The sequence below is a fragment of the Gracilinanus agilis genome, chromosome 4, assembly GCF_016433145.1.
Source record: "Gracilinanus agilis isolate LMUSP501 chromosome 4, AgileGrace, whole genome shotgun sequence".
Lineage (NCBI taxonomy): Eukaryota > Metazoa > Chordata > Mammalia > Didelphimorphia > Didelphidae > Gracilinanus > Gracilinanus agilis.
The window spans coordinates 430,664,579-430,688,084 of record NC_058133.1 but is presented as its reverse complement, the minus strand read 5'-3'; the positions used below and the strand labels follow the sequence as shown (position 1 = coordinate 430,688,084).

Genomic DNA, 23,506 nt, shown 5'->3' with positions numbered 1-23,506 from the left:
TATCAAACTAACAAAAAACTTTTTTTACTGAATTAGAAAAAACTAAACAAAGTACATTTGGAATAACAAAAGGTCAAGAATATCAAGGGAAATAATGAAAAAAAATGTGAAGGAAGGTGGCCTAGCAGTACCAGATATTAAACTATACTATAAAGCAGCGGTCATCAAAATAGTATGGTACTGGCTAAGAGACAGAAGGAGGGATCAGTGGAATAGACTTGGGGTAAGTGACCTCAGCAATACAGTGTATGATAAACCAAAGAGCCCAATTTTTGGGACAAAAACCCACTATTTGACAAAAACTGCTTGGAAATTTGGAAAAAAATATGGGAGAGATTAGGTTTAGATCAATATCTCACACCCTACACCAAGATAAATTCAGAATGGGTGATTGGCTTAAATATAAAGAGGGAAACTATAAATAAGTTAAGCAAACACAGAATAATATACTTGTCAGATCTTTGGAAAAGGAAAGATTTAAAAACCAAGCAAGAGAGAAAATTACAAAATGTAAATTTAATGGTTTTGATTATATTAAGCTAAAAAGCTTTTGTACAAACAAAAACAATGCAGCCAAAATCAGAAGGGAAACAAAAAATTGGGAAAAAATCTTTATAATAAAAAATTCTGACAGTGGTCTAATTACTCAAATATACAAGGAATTAAATCAATTGTGTAAAAAAATCAAGCCATTTCCCAATTGATAAATGGGCAAGGGACATAAATAGGCAATTTTCAGATAAAGAAATCAAAAGTATCAATAAGCATATGAGAAAGTGTTCTAAATCTCTAATAATTAGAGAAATGCAAATCAAAACAACTCTGAGATATCACCTCATACCTAGCAGATTGGCTAAACTCATAGTAGGGGAGAGTAATGAATGTTGGAGGGGATGTGGCAAAACTGGGGCATTAATGCATTGCTGGTGGAGTTGTGAACTGATCCAACCATTCTGGAAGGCAATTTGGAACTATGCTCCAAGGGCTATAAAATAATGGCTGCCCTTGGATCCAGGCATACCATTATTGTTGGGTTTGTACCCCAAAGAGATAATAGATAAACAGTCTTGTACAAAAATATTTGTAGCTGCGCTTTTTGTGGTGGCAAAAAACTGGAAAAAGGAATACTATTGTGCTCAAAGAAATAATAAACTGGAGGAATTCCATGTGAACTGGAAAGACCTCCAGGAATTGATGCAGAGTGAAAAGAGCTGAGCCACAAGAACATTGTACACAGAGACTGATACACTGTGGTAAAATCGAATGTAATGGACTTCTGTACTAGCAGCAATGCAATTACCCAGGACAATTCTGAGGGATTTATGGAAAAGAACGCTACCCACATTCAGAGGATCAACTGCAGGAGTGGAAAAACAGAAGAAAAACAACTGCTTGAACACATGGGTTGATGAGGGCATGATTGGGGATGTAGACTTGAAACTACCACACCAATGGAACTATCAACAATTTGGAAATAGGTCTTGATCAATGACATATGTTAAAACCAGTGGAAATGCGCAGCAGCTATGGGGCGGAGGTCAAGGGGTGAAGGGGAAATTAAGAGCATGAACCATGTAACCATGTTAACTTTTCTTAAAAATATCATTAAATGTTAAAAACAAAACAAAACAAAAAAAGAAAACCCTAGAAATTGTGTATTAGTAAAGAGAAAGAAATAGAGAAAGGCTAACACAACTTCCAAAAGTTTCCAGTCACATGCTTCCTCGGGTCCTAGCTTCCCCTTGGGCCCCGGTGTATTTCACAAGCAGGGGTCAGGGGATCCAGCTACCCTCATGGTACAGCCAGACTAATTAAGGCCAGCCAAAGAGCAGGCTTGAGTTCAGGAAAGAACCACAACCTGCTGTGTCACTTGCCAGAGATGTCTTATATGTAGATAGGTGCCAGTTCATCTGTGAGAGAGCTCCTCTATAAGTCCAAAAAATGACAAAAAGAGAGATTCAGCTTGCTTCATGTGCTGGCTTTTATGTTCATTCTAAGAAACTCTTCCCCTTAAATTTTCTAAATAACCAGGGTTTCATTTCAGTGCCTACAAGTCACATCCCTTGCTTACCATCAATCAAGAATCTTGCCTGTCACACTGGAAAATTAATACATATGGCTCTGTGACCACTGTTAGGTGAGGATTTTGGATTCTGGTTAGGGGTCCCTCAAGCATTCAATTCACATATTTTTTTTTTTTAACCCTTGTACTTTGGTGCATTGTCTCATAGGTGGAAGAGTGGTAAGGGTGGGCAATGGGGGTCAAGTGACTTGCCCAGGGTCACACAGCTGGGAAGTGGATGAGGCTGGGTTTGAACCCAGGACCTCCTGTCTCTAGGCCTGGCTCTCAATCCACTGAGCTAACCAGCTGCCCCCCAATTCACATATTTTTGTGTGAGATTATGATTGCTGCCCCGCTTTTAAAAATTTAATCTGAAGCATATAACTGATTTATCTTCAGTATCATATTTTAATTCTTTGTGATTTTTTTCTCAAGTGTATTTCTTATTGACAACAAATTTCTAGTCTTATACATTTGTATACCTTTCTCCCTTTTGTGGGTGAATTTATTCCACTTGCATTCAGTTATAATTATCAATTGTGTCTCCATCATATCTTTTTGTTTAAAAAAAGTTTCCCCATCTCTTTATTCTTGCTTCTCTTTTTAAAAAGAAGACAGCACTGAAAAAGGAGTATATTTAACATTAAGGATAGATATTTGGTACTTTTTGTTCTCTTCCTCTTCCCTGCTTCTTGCCTGTTTGTCAATCATGAGTTCTTACGTTTTCTTTCTTTCCATTTGTTTTAGTTTCATTCATCTTCTGAAAATGGAATTTGTTTTATGATTAATTCCCTGAATATACTGTCCTCAACATCTGTCTTCTCCCTGTTTTTTCTGGAGTTCTTGTATGTGTTATATATATATGTGTGTGTGTGTGTGTGTGTGTGTGTGTGTGTGTGTGTTTATGTATATATGTATGTGTATTCTTTGTCTTGCTTAAATAAAATTTCCACCCGTTTTTCAATATTCATACAGTATTCTCATGCCACCTGATCCATCTCCTTCCATTTTTTCCTTTCCTTTTTTACCTCCTCTCAGTTTCACCAAACTATAATAAAACTGCTTCCAAATCTCCTACATTATTTACTCTTTTACTGACTCTTAAAGAAATTAGGGTTCTGATAGGATGCTTGTTTCTTTCTTCTACACTGTTGATGACTCTCTTGTATCTTAGATTTTCTCATTATCACCCTCTTCTCATTCATTTGCCTATCTGACCATTACTTTTCAGTCTTTGTTAGATCCTTATTCGTAGAGTTCTGTCCTTGACCATCTTCTCTTCTCTGTCTGTACTATTTCCTTTGGTAATGTTATCTACTTCTCTGGATTTAATCATCCTCTTCATGATGGTTATTTTCAAATCTTATTTATCTAGCCCTAACCTTTCAGCTGACCTCCATTTAGACACCTCAAATTTGACTGTTAAGAAGACATCTTAAACTCAACATGTTCAAAATGGAACTCATTTCCTTTCCCCTCAAACTATCCTCTTTCTCCCAACTTCTTATTACTATAAAGAAATGGTGTCAAAGATAAATAGAAATGAATCCCTATGACCACATATTAACTTAGAAAACTGCAAGTTAACATTATGTTGTGTTTTATTTTCATTTATTTTGTGAATCATTTCCAATTATATTTTAATCTGTTTCAGGAGGCATTTAGGACTTTTATAGGCTATAAGTTTGATATCTATACTACCGAGGATGATTATCATCCTCCCAGTTCCTCAAGCTTCCAACCTAAGAGCCTTCCTTAACTATTTACTCTGTTCACATCCTCCATATCCATTCCATATGCCAAGTCCTTTTGATTTGACCTTCACACTATCTCTTGCATGCTCCCCCTCCTTTCTGACACTGCCAGTACTTTAGTATTGTCCCTTATAACCTAAAACCTGAGCTGTTGCAGTAGTCTCCTGGTGGTTCTTCATGTTTCTCCCTACTCCAATTCATTCTCCAATCAGCCACCAAAGTGTTTTCTTAAAAGCATGTGTTATCCCTACCCATGCCCCCAAGCAAATTTATTTGTTTATTTATTTGTTTGTTTTAGAATAATTTTTATTTTTGGAAAAGTTATCATGGTTACATGATTCATGTTCTTACTTTCCCCTTCACCCCCTGACCTCCCCCCAACCCCCAATAGCTGATGTGCATTTCCACTGGTTTTAACTTGTGTCATCAATCAAAACTCCAAATTGTTGATAGTTGCATTAGTGTGGTAGTTTCAAGTCTACATCCCCAATCATGTCTGCCTCAACCCATGTGTTCAAGCAGTTGCTTTTCTTCTGTGTTTCCTTGTAGTTCTTCCTCTGAATGTGGGTAGCGTTCTTTTCCATAAATCCTTCAGAATTGTCCTGGGTCATTGCATTGCTGCTAGTACAGAAGCCCATTACATTAGATTTTACCACAGTGTATCGGTCTCTGTGTACAATGTTCTTCTGGCTCTGCTCCTTTCGCTCTGCATCAATTCCTGGAGGCCTTTCCAGTTCACATGAAATTCCTCCAGTTTATTATTTCTTTGAGCACAATAGTATTCCATCACCAGTATATATGACAATTTGTTAAGCCATTCTCCAATAGAAGGGCATGCCCTCGTTTTCCAGTTTTTTGCCACCACAAAAAGCGCAGCTATAAATATTTTTGTACAAGTCTGTTTATTTTTGGTCTCTTTGGGGTACAAACCCAACAATGGTATGGTTGGATCAAAAGGCATTCTTTTATAGCCCTTTGAGCATAATTCCAAATTGCTATCCAGAATGGCTGGATCAGTTCACAGCTCCACCAGCAATGCATTAATGTCCCAATTTGGCCACATCCCCTCCAACATTCATTACTCTCCCCTTCTTTTATTTTAGCCAATCTGCTAGGTGTGAGGTGATACCTCAGAGTTGTTTTGATTTGCATTTCTTCCTTCCTTCCTTCTTTCCTCACTTCCTCACTCCCTCCCTCACTCCCTTTCTGTCTTATAATCAACACTGAATATCAGTTCCAAGGCAGAAGAGCAGTAAGGGTGAGCTAGATAATTGTTGTTAAGGGCTTACCCGGGGTCACACATTTAGGAAGTGTCTGAGGCCAGATTTGAAACCAAGATATTCTGTATCCAAGCCTGGCACTCTATTCCCTGAACTATCTAGCTGCTCCACAATTTAGGTGTCTATGTTTTTCTTTACTCTTGTGTTTGAAATTCAGAGCATTACTCAACTCTTCTCTTTCTATTAAACATACAAAGAAGTCCTCTATGTCATTAATGTTTCATTTTTCCTGGTTATGAACTTAGTTTTGCTATGTGGTTCATTCTTGGTTGATAACCTTTATCTTTCCAAGTTGTCTTTCCCTTTAAAGTGGTAGCTGCCTGGACTTGTGTGATCTTGGCTATGCTTCCTTGATATTTGAACTCTTTCTGGCTGCTTGAAATATTTTGTCTTTGTTTATATAATTCTGAATTTTGGTTCTGAATTTTCTGGGAGTTTTTATTTTGATATTCTTTTCAGAGGACGATGCTTTTATATTTTCATTTTCTTCCCTCAGGTCTAATAGGTTATTCATCATTTCTTGAACTATATCAGGGTTTTCTATTTTTGTCATTTCTTTTAAGTAGTTCAATGATTCTTTGTGCTATTTTCTTGTTGAATTATTTTCTCAGTTTTTAAAATGTGAAATGTATTATTTTTCTTCTTCTTTCTCCTCTTCCTCTTTCCTTTTTTTTAAATCCTTTCTTCCTGAATTGGGACTTTGTGTCCATGCTAGACTTTTAGCACTTCAGGAAGAAAATGCAAGATCTTTTTTGGCACGGATGTTGTCATTCTTAAGTAATCCCAAACATTCATAGATTTGAATGGGTTCACACTACACACTCTTGTACTATTCTTAACATATTATGACTTAGAGTGTATTACTATTTTCATTGCCTGCACACTGATATGTAGCATATATTATCTGAATTTTGTTTATAAAAGCTTTTATTGTGTCAATTTAAAAGGGTTATTTATTCTTATTTTGTACCATTTTTCTTAAACCAAAAAGTAAGGTTGCTCTTCTATCACCTTAGCTACTACAAAGTCCTGGATTTAGAATTCCCAGTTTAATATGATTGCTATGTGACTTGATCAAGGTTGTACAACTAGTAAATGCTAGAACCACAATTCAGTCTAGGTGCTGTGACCCCCCAAAGCCAGCACTTTTTTACTACAGCACATTTAAGACACTTTCCTCAAGGTTCAGTGATTAAACCTTTGAGCTTGGAGTTAAAAAGTCCAGAGTTCTACAGTTCAAATCCAACTGTAGTCATTTACTAGCTGTTTTGTCTATGCTCAATTCACTTACCCTTTCCCCTTAGTTTTCTCATTTGTAAAATTGGGATAACATCTATATCCCACATTTGTTGTGAAGATAAAATAAGATATTGACTATTCTGAATATCTGAAAGTCCTATATAAATATTATTCGTTTAAAAGAATCAAGGTTTTTCTGTGGAAAATTTGTGAGGTCATGTAAACAATAATGGCACAATGATAAGGAATAAAGCAGTATCATTAACTCTTTTTTTTAAAACCCTTACTATGTATTGGTTCTAAGGCAGAAGAGCAGTAAGGGCTAGGCAATGGGGATATGGGGGTAATTGACTTGCCCAGGGTCACACAGCTAGGAAGTGTCTGAGGCCAGATTTGATTCTAGGACCTCCCGTCTCTGGGTCTGGCTCTCAATCCATTGAGCTACCCAGTTGTCTCCAGTATAGTTAACTCTTGCAAAGCTTGTAGTTATCTTTCACACAAACTATAAACAATACATTCATTCTCACGAACCTACATGAGATAGTGACAATGTTATGGGAAGAAATGAAAAATAGAAAGGGCAAAAATAAAGAAATTTATTCTTTGACTAGCAAAGAGAGAACACTACCATGACTACCATCACCCAATAAACTTAACCTTCCACGTGCTGTTGAATATGATGAAGATGAAGACTGGAGAATGGTCACAACTGATGAAGCTCAAAGACACAGAATGGATGAAATTAGTGATGATACAAAAGTTCTGGCACTTAGTGATGATCTAGAAAGGACAAGTGAAGGAAGAGTCAATGTTCCCTTTCAAGGAAAAAAAAGGTGATATTATTAACACTTCTTTCAAAAAAATTGTCACAGAACCAGTAAGACTGGGATGTAGGGAGTACTGCATGTAATGAGAGCTCTTCTGAAATATACAGGCATAATACTGGCTAAGAAACTGACTATAGATTAAATGAATATAAATGAATGGAAAAGACAAAGAATATTTGGTTTGGGTTTTTAAAAGAATGATTCTTCTAACAAACATTTGTTTAAGACTACAAAATATGCTTAGTTTCATATGTTACCCAAGGAGCAGAGTTCCTCTTGACACTCTTCTGAGTTTCCAGGAAGTATTTGTTTCTATGAAATAAGAACAGTACAAAAAATTTTATACTTGGGTCTTTTGAATGGTTTAGGATTAAATCTTTATAATGCCAAATGAAATTGAAATAGATTTTACCCAGCAAATGATGAATTCGGCATCTTATTTTATTAGTCATACTTAAATGAATTCTCTACATTTGTTTTAAAATGTATCTAGAAAAGTTTATCCAGGGGGGGGGCAGCTGGTTAGCTCAGTGGAGTGAGAGTCAGGCCTAGAGACAGGAGGTCCTAGGTTCAAACCCGGCCTCAGCCACTTCCCAGCTGTGTGACCCTGGGCAAGTCACTTGACCCCCATTGCCCACCCTTACCAATCTTCCACCTATGAAACAATACACTGAAGTACAAGGGTTTAAAAAAAAAATGAACAGGGAAAAAGTTTATCCAGATATTCTACTTTAATTAGAGCCTATGAAATTTAATCATTATTCAGTGTAAGGACTACTTCTGACTATTATGGCCTGGTTCTGATTTCCAGAGACTTTGAATCCTTTGTACTGAACCATTAATCTATACAGTATAAGAAGTGGGTAATAATTCTGTTTCATTTCATCTGGGAAGGAATGTGGAACATCAGAATGTGAAGCATATTGTAATTGTTGGCACTTTAAACTGTATTCTTGGCCTTGTTTTCTTCCCTTTCCATTTTTTTTGTCTTCCTCTTTTAATAATTCCAGCACATCTGTGCTTTAAAATTTTTTGTACACTTTTAACTCCAGCTAAATGCCCAAGCATTATACATATAAACTGATCAATATTTTAGTTAATTAATCTCCTTTAATGACATTATTATCATGTTTAAGGTACTTTTATGCCCAATGAGGAAGAAATCTAAACCAGTGAGCAGGACACAGAAGAGCAGGTATTCCAGATAGTTCTTACTTAATGTAAATTTTCATTACACAACTTCACCTTCAAATGCAGGATTCTGAAAGAAATATGCATCCAAAATTTTCCTTTAAAACTATCTTAGACCACAGAAGTCTTCATGTATAATAAGAGAAAAAATTATTATAAGTTCAAAACATATATATATGTATATAATGTTCCATATATTATAATATATTAGATAATGCATTTATGTATGTATATATAAAAGAAATTATTTATGTTCTGTTTATTCAATTTTAAAGGATGATATTTTTAAGGGGATAACTTATTCCTTCTTATGCTTATAAAATATATTGCTAATAGAAAAGGAAAATGGTTTGCTAAAATTATTCCAAAGTCATATTTACCATGTGATGATCTTAAAACACTTTAAAATAATTAATTTTCAAATAAAATATAAAAAAATTAATTTTTTTAAAAGGGCCTCATGGAGGAACTGTAAAGAACAGACCATTAATGCTGGAATTTGCATCATTAGACCTAATTTGAATACCATTCTTACTACTTGTGACCTATATGATTTGTGCTAGATTATTTAAGCTTTTTGGGCCTCAGTTTTGTAAGAAATGTAAAATAAGGGGATTTGACTAGCTGATGGGAGTCAGACCAATCCAACTCTCAATCTGTGAAAATGAACTTAACTTGAATTTGAAGGATGGATTGAAATGGAATATAGAAGAAGCTGTCAGTGAGCAGTTAAATGACTCAGTGTATAGGAAAAAAGGCATAGAGATGGGAAATTCTGGGTTCAAATCTGTCCTCAAATACTTCCTTGCTGTGTGACCTTTGGCAAGTCACTTAACTCCTACCGACTAGCCCTCACTACACTTCTGCCTCAGAACTGATATTTTGTATTAATTTTAAGACAGAATGTTAGAGTTTTAACAAAAAGAAGAAAAAGATGCCTTTTCAAAATTGAGGAGAATAACACAAACACAAAAAATATAGATGTGAGGTTGAGATTTTATATTAATGAAATATTACGGAGGATAATTTAATGAGAGGAGAAATGACATTTTGGAGAGTGTTTGAATAGGTATGTTGGGTAGAAGTATCTAAAAATAATTTGAAACCAATGCAGATTAAAATTTGTTGTGTTCATATATCACTGAAGGTTTTGAGTAGCAGAGTGAAATTGTAGAGGTGGGAAAACCTTATGTAAGTAGGAATTAGAGGAAAGAAGAGACAAATTAAGAATTGAGTGCTTAGACTAAAGTTTGTAACACTGAGAATTGATAGGAAAGATAAAAAAAAGTTGGAAAAATGATGGACACTACTAGTACAATATATTGTATGTAATAGGTCCTGAACATATTTTTGTAGAATTGGATTGATGATAAAGAATATAAAGGAAAGAAATAAGTCAAAGAGTATTCCAAGTTTTAATTTGATTTGACTACGATAATGATGAATGGGTAATGATGAAACAGTAGTTGGGAAGGAAAAGCTTAGACAATGATAATGGATTTGATTTTGGACGTGTCGAATCTTGTGTTATTGTTGGAATAAACTGTTGTGAAATATGGTATTGAAGGTTAGTGAGATGACAGAACAAAGGGTGCAGATTTGGGAGTCATATGTATAAAGGTGATGGCCAAAGTTACATGTCAGGGAGAATGTGGAGAGAAATGAGTAAATTCACACTAATTGATGATTTCTGATACAAAGCAAAAGGTACAACCAGAAATACTGGAATATCTTCAGAAAGGTCAGATGGAAATATCATGGAAAGCCAAAGGGAATGAGGAGGACTATTTCCAGGAGAAGGAATCACCAACACTTTCAAATATAGTAGATGTAAAAATGAAAATCAAAGGAATATCGCAGCTTTATTTTAGGTGTTGTTCATCTTTGTTTTTTTAATATGTTTTGTAACATTTTGAGTTCCAAATTGCCTTTCTTTCTGTCCACTAACCCTTCCCTGAGACAGTAAGCAGTTTGTTATGTTATTATGCAAAACATATTTCTATAATCATCATGTTGTAGATGACAACATATTTTTGAAAAATGAAGAAAATAAAGTGAAAATGGTATGCTTTGATCTGCATTCATACTCCATCAGTTTTTCCTGTAGAGGTTATCATGAGTCCTTTGGAGTTAGTTGTCTAGGATCATTTGATATTGCTGATATTTGGATGCTATTTATCTTAAGGTGAATATATATGATTACTTTAATGATATCCTGTATGTTTTGTCTCAAGGTATTATAACCAGTTTTTCCAGGGGAATAGAATCACTTAATGTATCTGTTTAATTTCTGATTACTTGGAGAATTTCTCAAGTTGAATTTTATGCCTTTTTTTTTTTTGTGGGATAAGATTCTCATTCGTCTGCTCTTTTGTATAACTGTTGAGTAAATGGTTTTAAATAGACAGATTAAATACTGGTTGCACTGAGAGACATAGTTTGGGTTCACAAGGAAATAATGAAGCTAAACAGTTACTGCAGTTGTGACTTCAGTCCCTAACAGAATTAATTAACACTCTTGAATTTTGTTAAGTTTTCTGATTGTGAAAATATGCAACCTATTCTCTGGAGCCAGCAGGAAGCACTTTCTTTTGTTATTCCCTTGTTGTCTTCTTACATGAAATAATCTGTTGTCTTTTATATTTAACCATCTTCAGAGAGAGTAGTTACATTGAAATAATTCACTGGTAAAATGGAGTAGGAACTGTGATGAACAATTATCATTACTATGATACGTTATCCTTACTGTGGTTGTGATTTTGTGAATGTGGTGTTTTATGTAACAATGCATACTTTTCATCCATGTTAGGAAACACATGGGAACGTATAAAGTGGCAGCCCGTAAGCAGTGTTTTTATATATATATATATATTTTTTTTTAAACCCTTAACTTCTGTGTATTGGCTCCAAGGCAGAAGAGTGATAAGGGTAGGCAATGGGGGTCAAGTGACTTGCCCAGGGTCACACAGCTGGGAAGTGTCTGAGGTCAGATTTGAACCTAGGACCTCCTGTCTCTAGGCCTGACTCTCAATCCACTGAGCTACCCAGCTGCCCCAGCAGTGTTTATATTGAGAAGTGATGTGGTGGTCATCAGTCAACAAGAGTTTTTTATAGTGTTTTCTGTGGGCTGGATACTATGCTAGGGATACAAAGAAAGGCAAAAATGTAATGGGAGAGACACAAACAACTAGGTAACTACAAGACATCTACAGAGCAGAGGCAAGGCAGCCTGAGAAAAGTAGGCATTGGCAGCTGGAAGTCAGGGAGTGGGGGACAAGGGAAGACTTCTCAGAGTAGAAGATGGAAGTTAAGCTGCATCTCGAAGGAGTCTGGGCCACTAATGGGTGAAGGTGAAAAGGCAGAGCTCAGCAGTTGTGCAGGTACAGACATGGTAGGAGGAAGTGCAAGTGCTAGAATGTCACATGTGAGGAACTTCATGTCAGTCTGTGTTTCTGGAACACAAAGGGTGCTAATGAAGGGATCTCAGGTCTAGGAGTCATATCCAATCTCAGGCATTAAATAGCTGGCAGTAGTGCCCTAGCCAAGTCACCTTCCCTTTCTGAGCCTTGTTTTTTTCTCATATAAAATTGCATGATAATAACTCTATTACTTAAGCCATGGAATTGTGAAGAAGAATGAATTTTGCAAATATTTAGTGAATGTTTCTTAAGAATGCTTCATTCAAATAACTAGATTTTAGAACTAGTGAAAATTGTGATACTGAAATCAAGCATTTTTCTGAATGCTGAGATGGGATCTGAAATGAGCTGTAATAGCCACTGGAAAGATGAATTCTAATGCAGGAAGAAAATATGGGAACTATATTAATCTAATGATCATTATTAGGTGAGTTTCATATAGTGTTGGCTACATTGCTGGGTTTCCTCCAATTTTTCATACTAAATTATATACTCCGATACTCTTGTTTTAAAGCTATATTTCCCCCGAAAAGATTAAAGCAATTTCATAAACACAAATAACCTTATTGTCAACAAGTCTTTTTGTTCTATATCCCATCTCCATGTTTTGTTCTTTCTTTTTTAAAAAACATAATTTATTTTCCTAATTACATATAATAACAATTTCTGACATGTTTTCTCGAAATTATAAGATCCAAATGATCTCTCCCTCCCTTTCTTCTCCCCCCCTTGAGATGGTAAGCAATTTTATATGGGATATACATGTATGATCATGCAAAACTCATTTCCATATTGTTCAAATTTGAGAGAATGCTCATATAAAACCAAAACCCCAAAATAAAAGCACACAAATCAAATGAAGTGAAAAATAGCCTGCTTCAGTCTACATTCAGACTCCTTTAGTACTTTCCCTGTAGATGGATGGCATTTTTTTTCTTGGATCATTGTATTGCATAGAATAGCTAAGTCTTTCACAGGTATGATGATGTTAAAATATTACTGTTTCTTTAGACAATGTTCTCCTGGTTTTGCTTACTTCACTGCATCAATTCATGTAGGTCATTGTGGGTTTTTCTAAAATCATCCTACTCATTATATCTTATAATGCAAGAGTATTTCATTATAACTATGTACCATAATTTTTTCAGTCTTTCCCCAGTTGAAGGACATCTTCTCAATTTCTTTTTCTTTGCCACCACAAAAAAAAGAGCTGCTATAAATATATTTTGTAGGCCCTTCCTCCCTCCTTTTTATCTCTTTGGATACAGAGCTAGTTGTGTGTTTGCTAGATCAAAGGGCATGCATAATTTTATACTTTGGGGCATAGTTCCAAATTTCCCCCTAGAATGTTTGTATTAGTTCACAACTCCACCAACAATGTATTAGTGTCCCAATTTTGCCACATCTCCTCTGATCTTTAACAATTTCCTTTATTGTCATTCCAATCTGATAGGTGAGGTGGTACCTCAGAGTTATTTTCATTTGCCTTTTTCTAATCAACAGTGATTTAGAACATTTTCTCATAGATAGCTTTGGTTTCTTTTTCTGAAAACTGCCTAACTGGGGAATGACCTGTTTTTATAACAACTCTGTTTTCCAGTTTCTCTAGTAGTTTTGGTCAAATAGTGAATTCCCCCCCTCCCCCCTGCCAAAAGCTTGGGTCTTTGTGTTTACCAAACACTAGATTGCTATGGACATTTACCCCTGTATATTGTTTATGCTCTATCTATTTTCCATTCTGGGAATGCTCTCTCTCCTTCCTTCCACCTCTTAATAGTCTTGGCTTCTCTTCATTCAACTGAAATTCTGTGCCTGAGGATATTTTGGAACCAAGTTGTAAAACCCTATAGAAAGGTGCATATGGGAAACTACCCAATGAAAACCTGTGTGCCTATATGTGTGTGTTGTCAGTTGTGTTTTTAGATGCCCTAGCTCCTCACTGCTTTAGATTGTGTATAACGTGCTTCCATGGCACTAGAAATACTCAGAGTATTCCTTAATTTTCATCAAAGTAACACTGGAGGTGTAAATCTTATTCTTTTTTGCTTTCTTTCAGGTCTTACAGATGAAAAAGTGAAGGCCTATCTTTCTCTTCACCCCCAGGTACTCGATGAATTTGTTTCTGAAAGTGTAAGTGCCGAGACAGTTGAAAAATGGCTGAGGAAGAAAAACAACAAACAGGATGGTAAGACTTGGCATAAATTGAATAGGAATTTATTTAAATTTTTTTAATATTTCACAAAAGAAAAGGCTCACTTCTAATGCATATACCTTACATAAGGCTCACAAATAAACTATGTATCTACAGTTAGCTTTGAACAACCACTTATATGTTAAACCAGGGTTACTTTGTTTTTTGGAATGAAGCTGCTAATTTTAGAAAAAAATAGTACAACAATGGAAGAATAATGTGGTATTATGTGGTTTGTGGTATGATGGGGGAAATACTGCATTTCAAGTTAGAATAACTGGATTTAAATCTGAGCATTGAGTGGATAGAGTACTAGCTCTGGAGGACCTGGGTTCAAATGTGGCCTCAGACAGTTATTAACTCTGTGACCCTGGGCAACTCACTTAACTCCAATTGTCTGATCCTTACCACTTCTTTGGCTTTGGAACCAATACTTAAAACTCTTCCTAAGACAAAGTAAGGTTTAAAAAAAAAACTATCACCATTGTTTACAGCCTTTCTGGCATTGGGTAAACCATTTCACCCTTTGGAGGCTTAATTTTCCAGTTTTGTAAAATTAGGATATTGAGTAAATAAGCTCTAATATTCCTTTCTAGTTCTAAAACCTGTAACCTGTTGTATCACTTGTAAACTCTTGGTGACTTTATCTCCATTCATACTGATGAATTAGGTTCCTCAAGAAGGAGCTTTCTAAGGATCTTCCCAAGGTAACTTTTCTGTTACCTCAAGTTCTCCTCCATGAGTCATCAGGGATGAAGACTCCAGTTTCATTTAATCAGTTTATATCAGTTAGCTGTTCCAAAAGTATAGATGCTGGGAAGTTACATCAAGAACAAAAGTTAAACCATCCCCAAGTTACCCCCTCGCCACACACACAACCCCTCCAATTGTTACCTGTGTATACTCGAACCACACAATGATCTGTTCTTTAACATCACTATACCAGTTGAGCTCATTGTCAGCCATGTGGCATTTCAGTCCAGAGCGATAGTCTAATTCCTCTAAACTGTAATGAAAAAGAAGGTAGAAGTGATGCAGAATGCAAAATTAATCTGGATTTCTTTTAAAAAGGTGACATATGATTATTCTTTATGAAATGGCATTGTGTCAAAAAACTATGTCTTATTTCTTTTAAGTCTGTTTCTTCTCTGGGAAAAAGTGAGAATCAAGCTTCATCTCTCTTCTTCCAGAATTATGGTTTGTCATGGCATTGTTTAGAGTTCTAAAGTCTTGCCCAGTTGTAGTTCTTTATAATGCTCTCATATAAATTGTTCTCTTCTTCTCATTCCACTCTGTGAAGGTTCATAGAGATCTTCCCAATTACCTCTGAAACTGTCTATTTTGTCATTTCTTATGGGACAATAAAATTCCATTGCATTTAGGTATCATATTTTTTAGCCATTCCCTATTAAGCGTATAATTTTGTTTTTTACTACCAAAAGAATAGTTATAAATAACTTTATATATATTTAAACAAAAACAAAAACAAACTTTGGACATTTGAATTCCTTTTCCTTTTCTTTATTTCTTTGGGATATATATGTAGTAGTACCATCACTGGTTATACATATGTATACACATACACACATATATCTATACATATATATCATATATACAACATATATGTATATTATATATGCACTGGTTAGTTATTCTCTCTAACCATTTTTAATGTGGAAACTGTTTTGGTTTTGCTATATTAAGCACAAAGAAAAGTGAACTAATTTAAAGAGAGTAAAAGCAAATACATTTTCCCCTATGTTCTACCTATTGCTGTTGAGTATTAGAATACAGTGTTTGAGATTGTTATTTGAGTAATTACACTTTTTGCAACTCCTCATTTCTGAGGAGATTTGTTTTTAATGATGCATAACACTGAGGTACCAAATGGCATAGAGAATAATTCTTTGTTGAATTAAATATAAACAAATTAGAAACAGAATGATTAATTCTTAAAATAGAATTAAATTCTAAAATTAAGACTATTGTATGACAAATTTATTTGAGGGGATGCCAAACCTGAAATACTTGACAAAAATTTCAGTTTGTGATATAAAAATTTGGGTAGGATTTTAATAGTCATTTTAAATAAACATACAAAATAAAGTGATATTCAACTTGTTTTAACTAAGCAAAATGTATGTGAACTTTGAAAAAAGAGGAAAGTGTCTTGAAAATGCTAATTATATACATTGCTCATGAAGTAATATGAATTTACAATTTTAACTAATTACTGAAAGTATCATTTGATTTTTAAAAAATATTTTGTAACATCTAATGACTTTCTCTTTAGATGTCATTTACAGTGACTATGTGACTTTCAGGAAATTGGTCTCTTCACTCAGTTACCTCATCAGAAAAGTGAGGAAGTTATAAATTAAATGAATTCTTATTTATCTTCTAGCTGCAAATCTACGATCCAGTGATCTTTATGCAATTGAAGCCATACTTTAAAATAGTAGAAACCTTCTAGTGATAGGTTCTTTTTAGGCTAGACTTGATTTTATTAGTCACTGAAGCACTCCTAGTGTGGAAAATCCCCCCATTGATGCAAATCTGCACCTTAACTAAAAGTTGTTATTTTAGGGAATTGCTTGGGAGCACTCAGATGTTAAATTACTTTTCTTGTATCACACAACATATATATCATAGGTGGTACTTGAATTCAAGTTCACCTGAATCTGAGGCTAGCTCCATACAGGTTCTGTTGGATTGTTTCTCTTAAAAATGTTATATTTACTGAATTATTCATTGTAGGGGTCTTTTAAATAGTGAGTTCCTCTAGGTATGGGAGCATATTTGGAAACAGAGATCATATATAGTCATCTCTTGCTATATTGTGGTTCACTTATCACGGCTTCACTGTATTGCAGGTTTAAAAAAAATCTAATTCTATATTGTGGAGTTTTCGCTATAGCACAGGATTTTGTGGATGAATACCATACTGTACACAATGGAAATGCAGTATGCCACTACAGGTACCACTTGCCCAAGTTTACCAGTGTGAGATTATAAATCTCACATTATAAATGGCACACTATTGGTTGATGGAATGAAAGGTGAGCAACCACAGGTGTTGTGTTCTGTATACTGGGTGCGCATTGGCTCAGTGTTTATAAGAGTGTGGGAAAAGTTAAAAAGAGTGTAGAAAAGGTTTATAAGAAAGTGGGAAGGGTTTGTAAAGCCTTAGAATTTATAAAAATAATAAAATAAATATAATGCTGCTACTTCACAGATTTTCATCTATCGTGAGGGTCTCTGGAATGTAACTCACATGATAGATGAAGGTTCACTGTGATTAGTAAAATGGCTTGGATACATGTTTAGGGTGGGTTTTTGTTCATTCTCTCAGTTTGTAAGCTAGGTGCTTTCTCTTTCCAGTTATTCAAGTAGAAAAAGAAGAAGGAAGGAATAGATATTTGAGCTCTCATTACTAAGTATTTGTCTAAATATGAGTTTGTTCTTCAGTGGAGAACCTGCTGCTGGGCAAAGAAACTTAGAATGAATAGGGTTAACAGCCTAACTGGTAACTAAGTGGCATGGTAGATAGAGTCCTGGGTTTGGAGTCAAGAAAACTGATCTTCCTGAATTCAAATCCAGCTTCTGACACTTAGTAGCCGTGTTAATTCTAGGCAAGTCACTTAACCGTTCCTCATCCGTAATATGAGTCTGGAGAACAAATGACAAACCGGTATCTCTTCCAAATGGGGTCATGAAGCATTGGATATGACCGGACAACAATAATACCTTAAACTATATAAACTATATATTTGAATATAATTTGTTACTCTTCAAAACACTTCCAGAAAGCAGTGTGGTAGAATGGAAGGAGCCCCTGTGTTGGTTGCAAGTTCTAATCTTAGCTATTTTTTATGACCTTGTGTAAGTGATTTCAACTTTCTGGACCACAGTTCTGTCATTTGTAGAATGAGGGGGTTTGGATTACTTGATCTCTAAGGCCCCTTTAAAATTGGCTTCTATTTAATTTTTAATCTCAATTCATCCTTCCACATTTGTCATCTTCTGTCATTGCCCTGCGATTTCATAGATAAAAATGATGAGATCTAGGAATGTCAATGATCTTAAGATCACGAAGCTGGTTAGATAATGAACCAGAGACAGAATCTATATCTCTTAACTCCTGTTCTTTTATGTTCTTTTAAGTACTTCTGTAGTCGGGTCAGTCAGTGGAGGTAAGAGAATATGATTTATGTAAATATTATGTCCATACATTTTGGGGGAATAAACATGTTATATTAAGAAACTTATGGTTTATATTATTTCCATTTATGAGTACTATCTGGATAGTTTATAAAGAGCTATAATAATAACAAACATATCAATCAGCCAATAAGTAAGAATTTATTAAGTGCTCACACTGAACTAAAGGTTAGAGACACAAAGAAGTTGAAACTGATTCTATCCTTAGCATTTTATTGTTGCTATTGTTTCAGTTGTAACCAACTTTTCAGGACCCCTTTTGCCAAATACATATGGTCTCCTGGTTATTTCTCCTAGATTGTTCTTTCATTTACTTTTTAAAATGAGTTACATTATGACAGCTTGACCAAAGAAATTGATAGGAAGATCTCAGCTTTCTTTTGTTTTATTCCTCTTGAGAAATTACACATGCATAACTTCTAGCTATTCACAGTTCCCCAAAGAAGAAAGCTCACAGAATAGTTTCTAAGTGGTTTAAGTTAACAGATCCTGTTCCTTTAGTATAATAAGGAAGCCAAGACAAAGATTTGTGTTTTTTGGGGGGGTTGTTGGTAGCTTTTGGAATTCCCTTTTATAATAATAGTAACAGTTACTGTTATTGTTCAGTTGTTTTCAGTCGCGTCCAAATTCTTTGTGAACCCATTTGGCATTTTATGGCAAAGATACTGGAGTGATTTGCCATTTCCTCCTCTAGCTTCTTTTACAGATGTGGAAACTGAGGAAAACAGCATTTATTTTTTAAAAAGTAAAGAAGAAGAGGTTTTCTTTTCTATAATATAGAAAGGACATGCCATGGAAACTTCTTGCATTTAGTTTGAGTAGATGTAGCTTCCCTCCTCTCCATTTGAAAACTACTCTGGTCTACAGGGCTAGGTATAGTGACTTTCATAGTCTTGGGATTTAGACATGGGTGGTCTTTTTTATGTCCATTTTGTTTGGCCTGTAATTACTAGGAACCTTCTAAGAAATGTGCAGCTTGAGCCCTAACCCTCTGGGCTAATCAAGTCCTAGATACAGCTGCATTGACTTTCACAGAAAACCTAGCCTAACCCATGCAATGAGGGGAAGGCAGAGCCTACTTCCCATTTCAAGTGAGAAATGTACTACTCATCAAACAATTTTAGGTTACTTGGTATTAACTCTTTATATTATATATATCTATTTATGTATAGGTTACCTCCCAATTAGAATGTATGCTCTTTGAAGGCAGGGACTGTTTCAGCTTTATTTTATCTCTCTGTGTACAGAAAAGTAGAGTACTTAGCCTACAAATAGTACTTAATAAATGCCTATAGATTAATTGCTCTAATGTCTTCCTGGTTCAACTTCATTTTTTTTCAGTTAGTATAAAATTCAAAATGAAGAAATAGGCTAGATAGCTAGGAAAATGAGCAAATAACAAAAGAGGAACTTGATCATAAAAGGTTACTTTGGTGGCAGAGAATAACAACAGAAACTCGGAAGACAACAGCATGAAAACAGCCACAAGCAAAAACCTCAAAGAAAAAGGCTAATTGGACTCAAAGCCAGTAAGGATTCCTGGAAAATTTAAAGAAAGTGATGAGTGGTAGAGGAAAAACTAGGAAAAGAAATGAGTGATGCAAGAAAAGAGAATCATGAGACTTTATCAAAAGAGAATTTATGAAAAGAAACACGTTGGTTAAAGAGGCACTAAAAACACTGAAGAAAATACATGAAAAAATGATTGAACTAATAGCAAAAGAGACATAAAAATTCACTAAAGAAAGAACTTTTTTAAAAACATAACTGACCAAATGAGAAAAAAGGTACAAAAGCTCAATGAAGAAATTAATTTATTAAAAATTAGACTTGAGCAAGGGGAAGCTGGTGACTCCATGAAATATCCAAAAAAAAAGTCAAGAAATGAAAAAAAAAATAGATGAAAATGTAAAATAATTCACTGGAAAAAAAACAACTGACCTGAAAAATAGATTGGGGATAGATAATTAAGAATTATTAGAGGGAGCATCTAGGTAGCTTAATGGATCGAGAGCCAATTCTAGAGATGGGAGGTTTTGGATTCAAATTTGACCTCAGATACTACCTAGCTGGGTAACCCTGAGCAAGTCACTTACTGCTCTTCTGCCTTCAAACCAATAAAAAGTAATGATTCTAAGATGGAAGATAAGGGTTTAAAAAAGAAAAGAATTATTGGACTCCCTAAATGCCATATTTAAAAAAGGAGACTAGAAATCTTAGTTTAAGAAATGATCAAGTAAAACTGTCCTGATAGCTAAGATCCAGAAAGTAAAATGAAAATTTAAAGAATCTACTGATCATCACCCAAAAGAGATCCTAAAATGAAAACTCCCAAGAATATTATAGCCAAATTCAAACACTCCCAAGTCAAGGAGAAAATATTGCAAACAGCAGTAAAAATATTATGGGGCCAAGGTCAGAATCACACAAGATTTAGCAAAGTTTTTAATGAAAGGATCAGAGGACTTAGAATATGATATTCCAACAGGTAAAGGAGCTAGGAACAAATAATCTACCCAGTAACACGGTATAATCTTTTAAGGGGAAAATGGATATTTAATGTAATTGAGGACTTCCAAGCATTCCTGATAAAAGATTAAAGCTGAATAGAAAATTTGACATTCAAACAGAAGACACATGAGAAGCATACAAATATAATTGTAAGGGACAGAATGGGAAAAAAACTGTTTACACTCCTATATTGGAAGAGTATACATGTAACTACTAAAAGGTCTGTAGAAAGAGTATATATCTGTGAGTCTATTATTTTGGAGTGAACCCCCAAAATGGAATGTAGGAGTGAGAAAAAGGAATACATTGGGAGAAGAGGAAAGGGAAAGGTAGAGTGGGGCAAATTTTTTTCACAAAAAGGAAGTATACAAGGAAGAGCTTTTGTAGTGGACAGGAAAATGGGATGAGTAGCAGGCAGTGCTTGAACATTCACACTGGAATTGACTAAAAGAGGAAAGACTACATATATAAATTCAGTTGAATATAGAAATCTATCTTTACCTAGTGGGAAGATAGAAGGCAAAGAGAATAAGAAATATGAGGGTAGATGATGAGGGGAAAAGGTGGATTTGGGGAGGCATTGGTTAGAAGTGAAACAGACTTTTGAGGAGGGACAGGGGAAAGAAGATAAACAGAGGAAAATAGGAAAAAGGGAAATATAGTCATTGACCTTAACAGTGAATTTGAATGGGATGACCAACCCATAGAATAGAAGAAGATACTAGAATGTATTGGAAACCAGAATCCAACAATGTGTTGTGCTCAAGAGGGATAGATTCATGAAGAACTGGAATAGAGTCTGTTATGTTTCAGCTGAAGTAAAGAAGGCAAGGATGACAATCATGATCTCAGATGAAGCAAAAGGAAAATTAGACCTAATTGAAAGAATTATCAGGGAAACTCCATTTTGTACCATAAGCAATGAAGTAATAACAAAAAAAATTGATAGCAAGTTTCTCTGATAAAAACTGCATTTCTCACATATATAGGAAACAGAATCAAATTTATAAATTTAAGAGCCATTTCCCTCTTGATAAATGGCCAAAGGTTATGGACAGTTTTTAGAGGAAGACATCAAAGTTTGTCTCTAGTCACCTGACGAATACAAATTAAAACAACTCTGAGGGTATCACCTATCAGAAATGACAAATTCTAGAAGTGTGGATAAAAAAAAAAGGAACATTAATGAACTGTTGGAGTAATGAACTGGGTTAAGCTTGTTGGACTAGCATGAGAACAATCTCATGCTAGGCCAAAGGACCATACATTTTTCATACTCTTTGATCTAGTAATACCACTACTAGGATTATACACAAAAAAAGATCAAAGAAAAAGAATATGTATAAGCAAATATTTATAACCGTGCTTTTGATGGTGGTAAAGAATTAGAAATTGAGATTATGTCCATCAATTGAGGTATGGTTCAACTAGGCGTAGCATATAATTGTGATGGAGTACTATTTTGCTATAAGAAATGACAGGGATGTTGGTTTCAAGAAAAAAAATGGCAAGGTATATGATGCAAAGTAAAGGAGGAGAACTAGAGGATTCATTGAACACAGTAATAAAAATATTGTAAAGATGATTATCTGTGAAAAACTTTGCTACTCTGATCAATACAGTGGTCCAAGACAATTTCCAGGGAACTAAAGAACTCTGAGTTCAAATTGAAGTATAATTTTTTTGTCAAATGGCTAATAAGCAAATATAGTTTACATATTTTCACATATAAAATTGATATATATATATATATATTTTGCCTTCTTAGTGGTGACATAGGGAAAGAATCTGGAATTCAAAATTTAAAAAGAAAAGAATGCTAAAAATAAACATTTTTATTTTTAAAAAAATGATCTATGTGTTTCTCAATTACTTGGCTTAAAAGCTATATTCACTTAATTTAGGTGCATTATTCGTCTCCTGAATCTGAGGTTACTAAAAGGGGATCGTTATTCCAAAACACTGTTTGAATAAAACCTAGTTGAGAGAACTATTGAGGCAGTGTGCCATGGTGATTAAAGAACTAGATTTCATGTCAAGTTGATCTGGTTATTTGGAGACATGCTGGACCCTGTCAGGGTTAATAATAAGCCTGCAAGGGGCCAGAAGCAGAAAGTCCTATCAGAGAAAACTTTCCAATTTCCTGGCTTAAGATGGACCATTTTACAGATCTCTGTTCTGCATGAAAATGGCATTAACAGTCTCTTGTTCAAGGGTTCTAGAAGAATTAAGATTTGATGATGAACCTGCAAACAAAAACTTCAGGGTTTTTTGACTACAGGTCAATGCTAGAGTCTACCAGGTCTTTCTGGGTGTTAGCCCTGTATTTCCCTTAGACTTTTCCCTTTGACGTCAACCATTCAGTTCTTAGTACTGGCTGATGGAACCTAGGATGAATTGGGTCATAGCTACATGACTGATTCCCTTCCAACATTTTGCTCTTATTGCACCAGGATGGAGGCAGTCTCTGCCTGAACCTATCCTCGGGTTATGAAATCAATTTCACAGCTTCCTACTAGGCCTACTGTGGACTTTTGGGGGAGTACGTACAATATAGGAGGAAGTGTTAGGGGAGAGCAAGGTCACATGAGTTCTGTGTGATTCATTACACAAATGGGCTTGATAGTTTGAAGGTGAGCTGTACTTGAATTGGGGCCAGCTTTAAGGCTTCATTTTGGGATGAATCTAAGCACTGTGGAAACAGGGAAGATAAAGGAATGTTGGGAGTACTGAGGAACCCTAATTTCCTTAGTCCTTTGGATCCAGAGGTCCTTTTTTACCCCACCTCTTCCAATTCCCAAGAAGGAACTT

At 35.0% G+C, this 23,506-nt stretch overlaps 1 protein-coding gene across 1 annotated transcript in view; it reads left to right on the top strand.

Annotated features, from left to right (window-relative positions):
- Positions 1-23,506, top strand: part of PDE10A (phosphodiesterase 10A) — a 394,122-nt gene that overhangs the window by 152,299 nt on the left and 218,317 nt on the right. Inside the window, exon 2 of the mRNA XM_044671862.1 lies at positions 13,829-13,957. Within this exon, the coding sequence (XP_044527797.1) occupies positions 13,829-13,957 (129 nt within the window). The remainder of the gene's footprint in view (positions 1-13,828; positions 13,958-23,506) is intronic.